The sequence below is a fragment of the Chiloscyllium punctatum genome, chromosome 25 (genome assembly GCF_047496795.1).
Source record: "Chiloscyllium punctatum isolate Juve2018m chromosome 25, sChiPun1.3, whole genome shotgun sequence".
Taxonomy (NCBI): Eukaryota; Metazoa; Chordata; class Chondrichthyes; order Orectolobiformes; family Hemiscylliidae; genus Chiloscyllium; species Chiloscyllium punctatum.
The window spans coordinates 28,773,910-28,789,762 of record NC_092763.1 but is presented as its reverse complement, the minus strand read 5'-3'; the positions used below and the strand labels follow the sequence as shown (position 1 = coordinate 28,789,762).

Sequence of the window (15,853 nt, the reverse complement as noted above, 5' to 3'; positions counted from 1 at the left end):
CCTCCCCAATCTCACTGGACAGCTACATGATTCTAAGTAATTCCAGGTCCCATCCCTTGAACAGTCTTCTTCCTTTTGAACAGGCCCTTGCTGTCCATGGTGTGTCCTTATAATTTTGCTGCTGCTCCATTTTGCTTGAGTACAGTTGCACACATAGCAGCCAAATATCAGGACAATGATCCCTAAAATTCCCAGAAGGTTTGACATCTCTGATATCAAGTCTGATATCACTGCTTCTTAAATTGCTCGCTACAGATATGAAAAATGTTCAAAGACATCACTCACCCGGAGCCCTTGTGCTGCAGATTCTGTCTGGACAAAACTCGAGCCTGAACAACTTTCCGCTTGTGCAAGTGAGACAGAGCTGTTCAAAACCAAAAACACAGAAACATCAGCGGATTCTACAGAACACAGTGAGTGAGAAGCATTTCAGGCAGTGAGACCAAGATGAGGAGAGAAAAACAGAACCAGTTCTGAGAGCGAGCAAGAAAAAGAAACAAACAGGTCTGAGATACTGAGAGAGAGAGAGACAGAGATAGAGAGAAAAGAGAGAGACCAAGAGGGAAAATAAAATGGACAATGCCAAAGAGAGATAAACAGAAAGAGAGTGAGTGAATAAAAGGAGAGTCAGAGAGAATAACAAAAGAGAGATAGAGACTGACAGAGGAAAAGTGAGAGACAGAAAAAGGAACAGAGAGGGAGGGAGAGAGAGAACAAAACAAACACAGACACAGGAGAGAAATGCAGACAGACAAAGAGACACACAGAGACACCTTAAGTCCTGTTACATACGTTATGTTATGAAATTCAAACTTTGAAAATTATAGGATATTTGGAAGGACAGCAAGTTATGAAAAGTTGGAAGGGTGACTGTTTGTTAATAATGACGTTAGTACAACAGAGAAGCTACAGAAACCATGATGTGGAAATGGTTTGGGTAGAGATGAGAAATGTAAAGTTAAAAAAAATCATTTGAGGAAGTGGTGTACAGGTTCCCCTATTACAACAAATGGCAAGGTGCAGCATAAAGAAAGAAATACTGGGAGTTGTCAGAAGAACATTATGATAATCTTGGGATATGTCAAAAGTCAAATGTGTGAAGGTAGCCTTGAGTAGGAGTTCTTGGAATATTTACAGGACAGTTTCTATGAAGAACATGTTCTCGAACTGACCAGAGAGCAGACCATATTGGACCTAGCGTTGTGCAATGAGATAAGATTAATTTATGATCTCATAACGAAGGTCACCTTAGGTAGTAGTGACCATAATATAATTGAATTTTACATTCAGTTTGAGGGAAAGAGGAATGTTCTGAGACTAATTTGTTTCCATTTAAATAAAGGCAATTATAAAGACAGAAAAGCAGACCTGGCTAAAACTAACTGGCAATTTACATTAAGGCATGTGTTGCTCTATAAGACCATAAGACCATAAGACATAGGAGTGGAAGTAAGGCCATTCGGCCCATCGAGTCCACTCCGCCATTCAATCATGGCTGATGCGCATTTCAGCTCCACTTGCCAGCGTTCTCCCCGTAGCCCTTAATTCCTCTAGACAACAAGAACCTATCAGTCTCGGCCTTGAAGACATTTAGCGTCCCGGCTTCCACTGCACTCCGTGGCAATGAATTCCACAGGCCCACCACTCTCTGGCTGAAGAAATGTCTCCGCATTTCCGTTCTGAAATGACCCCCTCTAATTCTAAGGCTGTGTCCACGGGTCCTAGTCTCCTCGCCTAACAGAAACAATTTTCTAGCATCCACCTTTTCAAAGCCATGTATTATTTTGTACGTCTCTATTAGATCTCCCCTTAATCTTCTAAACTCCAACGAATACAATCCCAGTATCCTCAGCCGTTCTAGAGGGAGAGTGGCAGATATTTAAGGGGATACTTCAGAATACACAAAATAGATACATTCCAAAGAGTAAGTACAACTCAATAGAACATCCCAACTCCTAGGTCTGATCAATGAAGGCAAAGGTACAAAATTCCTTCTTAACCACCTTGTCTATGTTGATACAAATTTACAAGAATTATGTACCTGAATCCCTAGGTCACTCTGCTCTACGACACTATCCAAGGCCCTACTTTTACTTGTAAACGTCCTGCCCTTGTTTGTTTTACAAAAACACAATATCTCACACTTATCCAAATTAAAGCCCATCTTCAGCCCATTGACCCAATTGATCAAAATCTCTTTATCATCTTATATAATGTTAAAGAAAATATTAAACCTAAATTTAAAAAAACACATAATTGCACAAAGACAAGTGGCTGGTCAAAACATTGGACAGAATATAATAACAGCAAAGATTGAATTAAAAATTAATAAAGATGGAAATGTTAGAAGTATGAGAGAAAGCTAGCCAGAAATATAAAAACAGCTATTAACAGACAAAATAGCTTTACAGAGACCAGGATCCATTCACCAAGTCACACTTTATTTGCACATGGAGAGTCCATGACATTGATCCAGCTTCCTCAGAGCCAAGTGTCAAAACAAACAGAACCTTTGACTCTCCTGTTTATATCTGTGATCAAGGACCCTTCACTGAACCAGAATAACAGCCCCAATCAGGGTACACATATTCAATGAGGTCCATCTCCAATTCGTTACAGTCATGACAAGAGAATCTCTAGATATTTAAGAAAAAGAGTTAAAAAGTGAACCTTATCCAGTTAGACTGGACAATAATGGAAAATAAAGAAATGGCAGATAAACTGAACAGATATTTTGCATCAGTCTTCACTATAGAGGGTACATGTCACATCGTAGATGTAGTGATAAAGTAAATACATATCACCAATGCTTAATAAAAGTGTTAAAGAAAAAGTAATTAGACCTAGATGTGAAAGTTAATTAGCTTCAGGAAATACCATTATGTGACCTGAACAAAGTAAGACCATTGGACCATAAGTAATAGGAGTGGAAATAAGGCCATTCAGCTCATCGAATCCACTCCGCCATTTAATCATGACTGATGGGCATTTCAACACCATTTACCCGCACTCTCCCCATATCCCTTAATTCCTTGCGAGATTAAGAATTTATCAATCTCTGCCTTGTAGACATTTAATGTCCCGGCCTCCACTGTGCTCCATGGCAGTGAATTCCACAGGCTCACCACTCTCTGACTGAAGAAATGTCTCATTTCTGTTCTAATTTGACCCCTCTTATTCTAAGGCTGAGTCCACGGGTCCTAGTCTCCCTGCCTAACGGAAACAATTTCCCTTTCTAAGCCATGTATTATCTTGTAAGTTTCTATTAGATCTCCCCTCAACTTTCTAAACTCTAATGAATACAATCTCAGGATCCTCAGTCATTCATCGTTCCAGGGATCATCCATGTGAATCTCCGCTGGACGCGCTCCAGTGCCAGTAGGTCCTTCCTGACGTGTTGGGCCCAAAACTGGACACTGTATTCTAAATGGGGCCTAACTAGAACTTTATTAAGTCTCAGTAGCATATCGCTGCTTTTATATTTCAACCCTCTTGAGATAAATGCAACATTACATTTGCTTTCTTAACCACAGCTTCAACCTGCAAGTTAACCTTTCGAGAATCCTGTACTAGCAGTCCCAGTTCGCTTTGTACTTTGGCTTTATGAATTTTCTCACCGTTTATAAAATAGTCCATGTCTGTGTTCTTTTCTCCAAAGTGCAAGACCTCGCATTTGCCCACATTGAATTTCATCCGCCATTTAAATAGATTGCTTACAGCCCATTAATCACAAAGTACAAAGAGTAGGAAATATTGTATTTAACCTTACACCTTATAGCTAACTTCTTAACAAGATTTAATATTACAAATCTTAAAGCAGCTCATTAAAACTAACTGTCTTTTGTATTTTTGCACACATAATTAGAACAGTGGGAAATACAAGGGGAATAACTGAATTGGATAAAGACAGCACTTGAGATACAATAAATAATAGAATTTAAGCTTGCTCTACAGATAAAGCCAGCCTGACAGGCCTGAAGAAATATAGCAATTAACTTTGGCATCCGAATGAACAGGATGCATAGAAGGATCCCAAGGATCATGCTTGTTCAACACCATGAGATCATGAGAATTTACGACCGGACATAGAAATGCCCATCATTAATTAGGGTTTTACTGGGTTGGACATATGGATTAGGAGGGAGGGGTTGTAACCACATTGCATGTGATAATTACAGAAATGTATAGAAATACTGCTTTTTTACTGTACAAGTTAGAGGGTGTCCTTGATTTATTTTCTGATCTGAGCCAAAGCTTAAGCGAATAACTGAGTTTGTATGTTGAAGCCAGATTCAGGGATGATCCTTTGGTACTCCCCCTGCGTTAATGGGTTTCTGCATGAATAAACTTCCACCTGCCTGAGTTTTGCCTGCCTCCTGAGTTTTCATACCCTGTCAGGGGAAAACGCTGCTACAGGGCAAAAGAGAAATGAGGGAGAAAATATTCTTTCAGGAATCGCTAGAGTTGGGGAAGGTATCAGGACTGGAATATCACTAAATTGACACCCCTGTATAAAAATGGAATAAGGCAAAAGATGGATAATTCCAGGCCGGTTAGCCTGGAATTGTGGGTAAGATTTTTGAGTCTATTGTTAAGGATGAGATTTCTGAATACTTGGAATATTATGGTAAAATAGGGCAAAGTCAGCATGGTTTCATCAAGGGGAGGTCACACCTAATAAATCTGCTAGAATTCTTTGAGGAAATAATGAGCAGGTTAGACCAAGAGCCAATGAATGTTATCAAACTGAACTTCAAGAAGGCCTTTGACAATGTGCCGCACAGGAGGCTGCTGAGCAAGATAAGGGCCCGTGGTGTTAGAGGCAATGTGCTAGCATGGAATGGCAGAAAGCAGAGAGTGGGAAAAAAGGATATTTCTAAGGATGGCAGCGGGTGGCAAGTGATTTTCTGCAAGGCTCATTGCTGGGACCACAACTTTTCGCGTTATACATTAATGATCTAGATGAAGGAACTGAGGGCATTCTGGGTAAGTTTGCAGACAAGACAAAGGTAAGTAGAGGGACAGGTAGCATTGAGGAGGTGAGGAGAAATCATAGAATCCCTAGAGTGTGAAAACAGGCCATTTGGCCCAACAAATTCACACTGACCCTCCAAAGAGCAATGTACCCAGACCCATTCCCCTACACTATTACTCTATACTTACCCTGACTAATGCATCTGACCTCGAGATTGTGATGCTGGAAACGCATAGCAGGTCAGGCAGCACCCGAAGAGCTGGAGAATTGGGCATAAGTCCTTCATCAGGAATGAAGTTTGTGGGCCGGGGTGGGGCTGGGGGAACGGTAGCTGGGAATGTCACAGGTAGATGAAGGTGGGGGGAGAAAGGTGATTGGTCAGAGAGGAGGGTGGAAAGGATAGGTAGGAAGAAAGATGGACAGGTCAAGAGGGCAATGCCAAGTTGGAGGCTTGAGAGAATTCAGAGCGCATTCAGAGGAGATTCACTAGGATGATCCCAGAAATGAAAAGTTTAACATATGAGGAACATTTGAGGACTCCATGTTTAAAGCCAATGGAGTTTAGAAGGATATGGAAAAGATCTAATTGAAACTTATCGAATACATTAATGGCCTGGACAGAGTGGATGTTGGGAAGATGTTTCCATTGATAGGAGAGACTCAGACCTGAGGGCACAGAGAACTGAGAAAAGGAGAAACTTCTACAGCCAGAGCGTGGTGAATCTATGGAATTCACTGCCACAGAAGGCTGTGGAAGCCAGGTCATTAGGAATATTTAAGATAGGTTTTTGATTGTCAAGAGATCAAAGGTTACCAGGAGAATGGGGTTGAGAAACCTATCAGCCGTGATTGAATAGCGGAGCAGACTCAATGGGCTGATTGGCCTAATTTGTGGTCCTGTGTCTCATGGTCTTAAAATAGGACCCCATAAAGATTAACAAGACCGTCTACATGTGGAACCACAGGAGGTGGGTGAGATACTAAACAAATATTGCCCATTAGTATTTACTGTGGAGGACATGGAAACAGGAGAATTGGGGAAATAAATGGTGATGTCTTGGAAAGAGTCCATGTTACAGAAGAGGAGGTGCTAGACGACTTAAAATACATAAAGGACCTGATCAGGTATCCCTGGGAATCCAGGGAAGAGATTGCCGGGCCACTTGCTGAGAGACTGTATCCCCGACAACCAAGAGTGAGGTGCTGGAAGACTGGAAGTTGGCTATTGCTGTGCAATTATTTAAGAAATGCTGTAAGGAAAAGCCATTAAACCATATAATGGCAAACTGATGTCAGTGGTGGGTAACTTGTTGAAGGGGATTCTGAGAAACAGGATTTACATGTTTTTGGTAAAGCAAGTACTAGGAGTATATTATAGGTCCCCAAAAAATCAGTGGGAAATAGACAAGCAAATGTGAAGACACAGAGGTGTATAAGAGTAATAATTGGGTAGTTGTAGTAGGGGATTTCAATTTTCCCAACATAAATTGGGATAGTCTAGAAAGGCCAGATTTCTTGAAACGTATCCAGGGGATTTTTATTTGGATCAAAGAGTTGGCGCATTGCTGGGTCTGGTTCTGGGGAAAAGATGCTGGATAAGTAGTCAAAGTGGCAGCGGGGGAATATGTAGGTGATAATGACCACAACACAGTACGGTTCAAATTTCTTGTGGACAAGGAAAAAGATGGCCTGCAAAATGTAGCTTTAGAGTGGAGGAAGGTATATTTTATTCAAATAAAGCAGGATCTGGCCTCGGTAGACTGGGAACAGCTCCTTGTGCGTAAGTCCACAGCAGAGCAATGGGGTAGCATTCAAAATGGAGCTGGGAAGGGTCCAGGTCCAACATATGGGAAAGGTAGGAGCAATTAGTTGAAAGAACCTGAGATGTCCAGCACAATTCAGGACTGGATGAAGAAGAGGAGAAAGGCTTTTAGCAAATCCAAAGACAACAATTCAGCTACGACCTTGAGGAATGCAGGAAGTGAATATAGAACATAGAATGTTACAGCACACTCCTCAGTGTTTCACCGACCTGTGAAATTAATCTGATGCCGATCTAATCTACACTGTTCCAGCATTATCCATATGTATGTCCAATGCCCATTTAAATGCCCTTAAAGTCGGCAAATCTCCTACTGTTGCAGGCAGGCCATTCCAAACTCCTACTACTCTGAGTAAAGAAATCACCCCTCATATCTGTCCTAAATCTATCACCACTTAATTTAAAGCGAGGTCCCCTCATGTTAGCTTTCACCATCCAAAGAAAAAGGCTCTCACTATCCACCCTATCTAACCCTCTGATTATTTTATACATCTCGATTAAGTCACCTCTCAATCTTCTTCTCTCTAACAAAAACAGCCTCAGTTCCCTCAGCCTTTCCTCATAAGACCTTCCTTCCATACCAGGAAACATCTTGGTAAATCTCCTCTGAACCCTTTCCAAAGCTTCCACATCCTTCCTGTAATGCGGTGAGCAGAACTGTACACAATACTCCAGATGCGGCCTTGTAGAGTTGAAGCATGACATTGTGGCACTGAAACTCAATCCCCCTACCAATAAACACCAAAATGCCATATGCCTTTTTAACAACTGTATCAACTTGGGTGATAAATTTCAGGGATTTCTATACCTGGACACCAAGGTCTCTCTGTTCACCTACACTGCCAAGAATTTTACCATTAGCCCAGTACTCTACGTTCCTATTACTTCTTCTGAAGGGAACTACCTCACTTCTCAGCCCAGATCGGCATTTTATCTATGTCCCTCTGCAACCCCCAACATTCTTTGACACAATCCACAATTCCTGATGAAGGGCTTTTGCCCAAAACGCTGATTTTCCTGCTCCTCGATGCTGCTGACCTGCTGTGCTTTTCCAGCACCACTCTAACCTTGACACTATCTACAACTCTGCCTACCTTAGTATCATCTGCAAGCTTACTAACTCATCCTTCTACGCCCACCTCCACATCATTTATAAAAATGACAAACAGCAGTGGCACCAAAACAGATCCTTGCAGCACACCACTAGTAACTGAGCTCCAGGATGAACACTTCCCATCCCCACCACACTCTGTCTTCTTTCAGTTAGCCAATTTCTGATCCAAACCACTAAATCACCTTCAATCCCAAAACTCCGTATTTTGTGCAATACCCTACTGTGGGGAACCTTATCAAATTCCTTTACTGAAGTCCAGATGCACCACATCAACTGCATCCACCTGTTTTGTCACCTTCTCGAGGAACCTTTCACAAAACCTTGTTGACTATCCCTAATCAAATTATTCCTTTCTGGATGATTATAAATCTCATCTCTTCTTACCTTTTCCAACACTTTACCCAGAACCAAAATAAGGCTCACTTGTCTATAATTACCAGGGTTGCCCCGACTCCCCTCCTTAAACAAGGGAACAACAGTTGCTATCCTCCAGTCTTTTGACTCTATGTCATCATTGTCAACAGGAATAAAGATAAAAGGTCCTCCTTGGCTTCCCAGAGAATCCGAGGATAAATCCCATCTGGCCCTGGGGTCTTATCTATTTTCAGATCTTCCAAAATTGCTAAAACCTCCTCTTTGTCAACTGCAATCTCATCTCATCTAGTAGCTTGATCTAAGTATTCCCGCTAACATTCCCTTTTCCTAATGTGAATACTGACGTTAAGTATTCATTAAGTGCTTCCCTTATGTCCTCAGATTCCACGCACTACTTCCCACAAAGGTCATTGATTGGCCCTAATCTCACTCTCATCATTCTTTTACTCCTGAAATACCTGTAGAAGGTCTTAGGGTTTTCCTTGATCCTATCCACCAACAATTTCTCATGCCCCTCTTGACTCTTCTTAACCCTCTCTTTACATCTTTTCTGGCTAATTTATAACTCTCAGGCCCCCAACTGAGCCTTCACGCCTCATCCTCACAGAAGTCTTCTTCTTTCTCTTGACAAGAGCTTCAATTTCTTTAGTAAACTATGGTTCCCTCTTTCAAGAACTACCTCCTTGCCTGATAGGTACATCAAGAATCTGCAGTAGCTGTTCCTTGAATAAGCTCCACATTTCAAGTGTGTCCATCCTCTGAAGTTTCCTATCCCATCCTCTGCATCCTAAATCTTGCCTAATCACATCATAATTGCCTTTCCCCCAGTTACACCTGTTTCCCTGCAGTACATACCTTTCCCCCAGTTATACCTCTTTCCCTGCCCATTGCTATTGTAAGCATAACCGAATTATGGTCACTATCACCAAAGTGCTCACCTACCAACAAATCTAACACCTGGCCAGGTTCATTCCCCTGTACCAAATCCAATATGGCATCTCTACATACTGTGGTCTGTCTACATACTGTGTCAGAAAACCCTCCTGCACACATTGAACAAAAACTGACCCATCTCAACCGCTTGAACTATGGCATTCCCAGTCAATATTGGGGAAGTTAAAGTCTCCCATAACAACTACCCTGTCACTCTCGCTCCTATTGAGATTCATCTTTGCTATCCTTTCCCCTACGTCCCTGGAACAATTCGGAGGCCTATAGAAAACTCCCAACAGGGTGATCTCTTCTTTCCTGTTTCTAATCTCAGCCTGAACTATCTCAGTGGATGAGTCGTCACATATTATCTCAGCTGTTGTAATAAAACCCTTAATTAACAATGCCACCCCCACCCCTTTACCATCTTCTCTGTTCTTACTGAAATATCTAAATCCCAGAATCTGCAATAACCATTCCTGTCCCTCCTCTAGACATGCCTCTAATGCAAGAAGGAATTTAAGAAAGCAATTTGAAGAAAACCTTCCAAACCCACGACCACTTCCATCTCGAAGGACAAAGGCAACAGATATATGAGAATACCACCACTGCCAAGTTCCCCTCCAAGCCATTCAGCATCCAGACTTGGAAATATATCACCGTTTCTTCACTGTCACTCAGTCAAAATCCTAGAATTCACTCCTTAAAGGCATTGTGGGTCAACCCACAGCAAATGAACTGCAGCAGTTCAAGAAGAAATGTCACCACCACCTTCTCACATGAATGGGTAACAAATACTGGCCAGCCAGCAATGTCCACATCCCACAAAATGAATAATTAAGAAAAAATGGGCATGAGAAAGGACCTGCAAACAGGATTAGGGAAAATTTCAAGATATTTTATAAAAACATTTCAGGGAAAAGGTTAACCAGGGAAAGAGTAGGGACCAAGGGGTCCAAGCTGTGTGTGAGGTTGCAGGACATTGGAAGAGTATTAAATAAATACTTCTCTTACATCTTTATTCTGGAAATGGGGAACATAGATACAGAATTTGGGAACAGGGATTGTGAGGGACATGCACAGTTTGACATAGGAAATGGAGAAATATAGGAAATGGAGAAATAGTGGAGGCTCTGTCGGACTTAAAAATGGACAAATTCCCAGGCCCAGATGAAAATACAGCTTAGGCTGCAGTGCAAGGTGACTCAGAAAATTGAGGAACACTGATACAAATTTTAAATTCCTCTCTGTTCACAGGGGAGCTGTCAGAGGACTGAAGGATGACTACTGTGGTTCCACTTTTCAAGAAGGGTGGTAGAAAAGAACCAGGAATTTACAGACGACTGAATCTCATGTCAATATAAGGAAATTATTGGAGAAAATTCTGTAGGACAGAATTAACATCCATTTGGATAGGTTCAGATTAATTAGGAATAGTCAGCATGGCTTTGTCAGGCCTAACTGTTGAAGGAGCAGCGCCCTGAAAGCTAGTGCTTCCAAATAAACCTGTTGAACTATAACCCGATGTTGTATGATTTTTAACTGTGCACTTGATGCTGGAATACACAGTCCCCTGTTAGACACACAGCCAGCGCTGGGTTTTGTATATATCATACTTGGACACTCACAGTGACAGTCAGTTCTCCATTTTCAGCTCACAGTTTTACCTGGTTCCAGCTCTAACATCTCAGCCACGACGGACAGTCTATAATTGTTTGGTTTCCAGGTGGAGTCATTGTGGAAATCATCATCATCATTGCCAGTTTCATCATCAATACAGAAAACCTCACAAGCAGCCTGTGAAAATAGCAACACAATGTGAGGAACATGTGGTGAGAGTTAAATCATGAAACTGATTTAAACCAGTGAGCAATAGGAGATTAACTGGTGAAAAGAAGAGAGGTAGAAACAGCAAGATAGGTTGAGAGATAGCGAGAGAGTGGAAGAAGACATTGAGATATAAAAACTGGGACACAGTGAGTAATTGAAAGTGAGAGATAGAGACTCTTGGAAACAGTATGGGAGAGAGAATGGGAGACAGAGAAGTGGAGAAAATGGGAGACAATGGGTTAGAGACACTGGTACAGGATGATAGAGACACAGAGGGATATTGAAAAAGGGGAGAGATATGGAAAAACAAGAAGATAGAGAGACTGAGAGACAGAGGGATAGGTAGACTGGGAGATAGGGAGATATAGAAACAAGAACAGAAATTGCTGGGAAAACTCAGCAGGTCTGGCAAGATCCATGGAGAGAAATCAGAGTTAACATTTCAGATCCAGTGACCCTTCTTCAGTACTGATATAGAAACTGGGAGATAGAGAGATAGAGACTGTGAGACTGGTGGCACAGGGAACACTAAAATAGGCAGCCATGGAGCGTGAGGAAGATTATCAGAAATGGCAGCAAGACCTTGATCAGCTGGGGTAGTGAGGCAAGAAATGGCAAATGGAGTTGAATATAGGTATGGTCTTGCATTTTGGGAAGTCAAATCAAGGTAAAAGTTTCATGGTTAGGCGTAGGGCCTTAAGGACTGTAGTGGAACAGAGGGACCTTGGAGTTCAGGTGCACAGTTCCCTGAAAATGAAGTGACAAGTAGACAGGGCAGGGAAGAAGGCTTTTGGCACATTGGCCTTTATCAGTTAGGGCATTGAGTATAGACGTTGGGAAATTATGTTGCAGTTGTACAGGACGTTGGTGAGGCTGCACGTGGAGTATTGTGTTCAGTTTTGGTCTCCTTGCTATAGAAAGGATGCTATTAAACTGGAAAAGTGCAGAAGAAATCTACAAGAATGTTGCCAGGGCTCAAGGGTCTAAGTTATAGGGAGAGGTTGGACAAGCCATGACTTCTTTCTGTGGACCATAGGAAACTGACCGGGGGTCTTATTGAAGTACATAAGATCTTGAGAGGCATAGGTAGGGTGAATGCACACAGTCTTTTTTCCAGGGTTGGGGAATTGAAGACTAGTGTGCATCAGGGAAAGATTAAAAGAGAACCCAATGGGCAACTTTTTTTACACAGAAGGTGGCACGCATATGGAATGAGCTGTTCGTGGAAGAGGTTGAGGCAGGTACATTAAAAATATTTAAAAGGCATTTGTACAAGTACATGGATAGGAAAGGATTAAAGAATATGGGTCAAGTGCAGGGAAATGGGATTAGCGTGGATGAACAATTTGGTTGACATGGACCAGTTTGGACCAAAGGGACAATAAGACACAATGACTCTGTAATGAGGTGTAACTAGAGACAAAGGTGAAGAGGCAACAAACATGGAAACTTTGAGGAAGACCAATGTTCTTGAAGAAATTGTATTTATTCGGCATCTTACTGTGAGTAGGAGGGAGGCAAGGATCAGCTGAATTTCAATGTTTCAAAGAAATTTGAAGATTGCTAGAATTAGGCTTCCGTGATTGAAGATGAGAGGCAAAAACTGTGCAGAGAGAAGGAACAAGGCAGAAACTAAGGTGGAGAGAGAGACAGAGAGAGAGAGAGAAACTGAAAACTAAGGTCTTAAACAAAGTGCTCATGAGGTAATTGATGCACTGGATTTGATTTTGTTTTTCCAAAACTACCTAGTGTTGGGTATGGTCCCATTAGATTGGAAAATAACAAAAGTAAATCCTTTAATCAAAAAAGGAGGGAGATGGAAAGGAACAAACCAGTTAACTGGAGTATGTGACATGATAATGTTAGAAGTTATTATTAACAAAGTTATAACAGGGTTCAAAGCAGTTAGGCACAGCCAATATATTTTGTGAAATTATCATGGTGAATTACATTCTTTGAGAATAAAGGGGAACTAGTGGATGTCCTGTAAATAGATTTTCAGAAGGCATTTGTTAAGACACTACACGAAAGCTAAGTGCTGAAAAAGATTCATTGTATAGATAATATGCTGAAAAGAAGATTGGCTGGCTAACAGGAAGAAGAGTGTAGATATAAATGAGTCTTCTTTCAGGTTAGCAAAGATGTATGAGTGGTAGTCCACGTGGGATTAGTGCTGAGCTCTCTCATAGTTATAATATATATAAATAACTTGGAAGAAGGGGTTCCACTGGAGATTAGAAGAATAAGAGGTGACTTGATTCAAACAGAGTAGATGTGGAGAAGATAGTCCTCTAATGGAACAATCCAGAACTCGGGTTCACTGTTTAAAAATGGGACACCACTTAAAATAGGAATAAGGTGAACTTTGTTCTCTCAAAGTAATACATGTTCAGAATGGTCTAACTAAAAAATAAGTGGAAAAATCATTTTTGATTTGATTTTTGATAATCACTCCTTAATACTGGAGTGAGTAGTTTCTTGGTCAGTAGTGGAGTGAAAGGTTATCAGGGATAGGTGGCAATGCGATTTTGCAGTTAAAGTCAGAGCAGCCAAGATCTCATTGATTGGCACAGGAAACTGAAGGGGCTGAGTGGCCTGCTCCTTGTTGAAATGCTTGCATTTTTGACTGAAGTTGTGATTGCTAAGTTTGTTGATGACACGAAGCTAGGAGAATAAGTTGTGAAGACAGCACAATCTTATCACCCTAATATGGCCTGAAAGAACGCCTGAGATCTCAAGGACTGGAGGAAGATTGGATGGATGTATTAGTTAAATGTTGATTGGGAAAGAATTGGTTGTGCAAATATGAGGACTTTAATAATTGGGTTGGGGAACTTTGTGGAGTGTAGCTAATCAAAATAAAACTCATAATAAAAGCGTTGACTTGGACTCTGTTTAAATACAGTTACTTTTCAGAGTACAGATAGTTCTGGAATAATGCACGTTTCAGCAGTACAATTTGGATACAATGTCACTGAAGAATTAGGGCACTGTATTTTGGAGAATACATTCCTCTGTTGGCAATAGCGCATTTCCAGCAGGGATCAGTTCCCACGCTTCATTCTGCACACTTAAAGAGAGCAGCTTTCTATCATTTTTTAAATGTGCCAAGTTAAATTTACTTTTGTTCCTAAATATGATTTCAACCTTCATTCAGGCTGTACTATACTTTGCATTAGATGTTTGGGTGACTTTTGGGTGATTTTGAGTGATATGTTTTGCGAGTCGGCCCAACTTTTCCCATAGGTCCAATTATTCCTATTAAGTGATTTTCTATTAAACAAAGTTTCATTAGAATGCAACTATGGCCTTTTAGAAGAAATCCTGTATAACTTTGGTAAATTAGGATGATTGAATCTAAATATGAAGATTCAGGGTGTGTCTATCCACTCCTGTTTCCTGAAACTGAGCCTCATGACTCGGGGAAGAATGTGGACTGTGTTACTTCTTCACCAAAGAGGTAGCAAGATGTGGCCTTACCACTGTCATAAACATAGGAGACAGAATAAGAAGCAAAGTGTTTTTTTGAATTCAAGCTTGCTTCAGGTTTGAACTGATTGTTAAATTCCATGGATTAAATTTGTCAAAAAGGTGTTTTATAGAACACTTAAGACATGGTCAAATTTTGGCAAGAAACACTGAAGATAGTAACACAATGGAATTCAATAGTCTACAATGCTGCAGAAATTTCATCTAGAAATCTAGAATTCTGCACTGGTTTATAATTTAATGAACTGTACCACAGTATCAAGTATGGCCAGACCTTTAGCTTTGATGGGAGTTAGATTTATAGATACACATACACTGTTAAAACAAATATTGGGAGCACAAAAAAAGTTCCTAGGAAGCAGTCCATTCCAAAGGCACACAGGAGCAAGTGTCAATATGACAGCAAATGGAGGATGCAATATTGTTGGAGAGTTGACTAGATACAGGTCTCAGGTGGCAATACCAAAGAACTGAAACTAATAGAAATAGGGACAGAAATGTTATTTATAATTTTGAGAATCAAAGAGAATTTGGGATTTATAATAAGAAAATGAACCCCACACCTCAGTCGTGGCCAATTGATGTTTCAGGTTTCATTCAAAGTACCATTAACCATGAACTGTCTCAAACAATATTACAAAGTGATTGAAACTAAATATGAAACAAACATTCAGAGGCAGAAAAATGGTCAAAACAGATTAAGGAGAGGGCAATGTATTGGTCACAAGAACTTTCAGCTCATTACTGTACAATTTTAAAAAAACTCTATCACCAGCATATTCATTAATGTGGATGTACGTCCACAGGGTATGGAATAGACTTTCCAAAATATTGCTGAATCTCAAGAATAAGGATTGGGACAAAGTTAGGCATTTAAGAGTTTCACCACCTTCAGATTTAGGATAATTTCACCACTAAATAAATTTTAGAAGTGTCACTGACATCAGAGAAAAGAAAATCAGAGATGAAGAAACAATTGTAATAAAATTGCATTGTATTGTGCCCATCCATACTCAAAACAGTTTAAAAAATTAGTAAGGCATACAGAATAAATGACAATGAGTGTGATATATCAAAAGACACTGTCACAATCTATTGTACATCTGTCCTTAGCAAGAGGTCTCAACATATATATATTTAAAGGTATGGAATATAGAAGACAAATACCTTCATTTTAAATTTTGTAGATGTGATAACATCATTCTATCTGCCAACAATAAAATGTAGTTAAGGTAAGAGAAAAATTGTGAAGAAGGTCACAGAAAAGGACCAGGTTTGGACAACTGCAGGGGACATGGTATCACAATGGTGAGCACTG

At 40.6% G+C, this 15,853-nt stretch overlaps 1 protein-coding gene across 3 annotated transcripts in view; it reads right to left on the bottom strand.

The window, feature by feature from the left end:
• Positions 1-15,853, bottom strand: part of LOC140495790 (nitric oxide synthase 1-like) — a 108,135-nt gene that overhangs the window by 22,243 nt on the left and 70,039 nt on the right. For all 3 annotated transcript variants that reach the window (XM_072594898.1, XM_072594897.1, XM_072594899.1), the window contains 2 exons: positions 10,884-11,013; positions 286-364 (listed from right to left, as the gene is read on the bottom strand). In XM_072594898.1, coding sequence (XP_072450999.1) covers positions 286-364; positions 10,884-11,013 — 209 coding nt within the window. The remainder of the gene's footprint in view (positions 1-285; positions 365-10,883; positions 11,014-15,853) is intronic.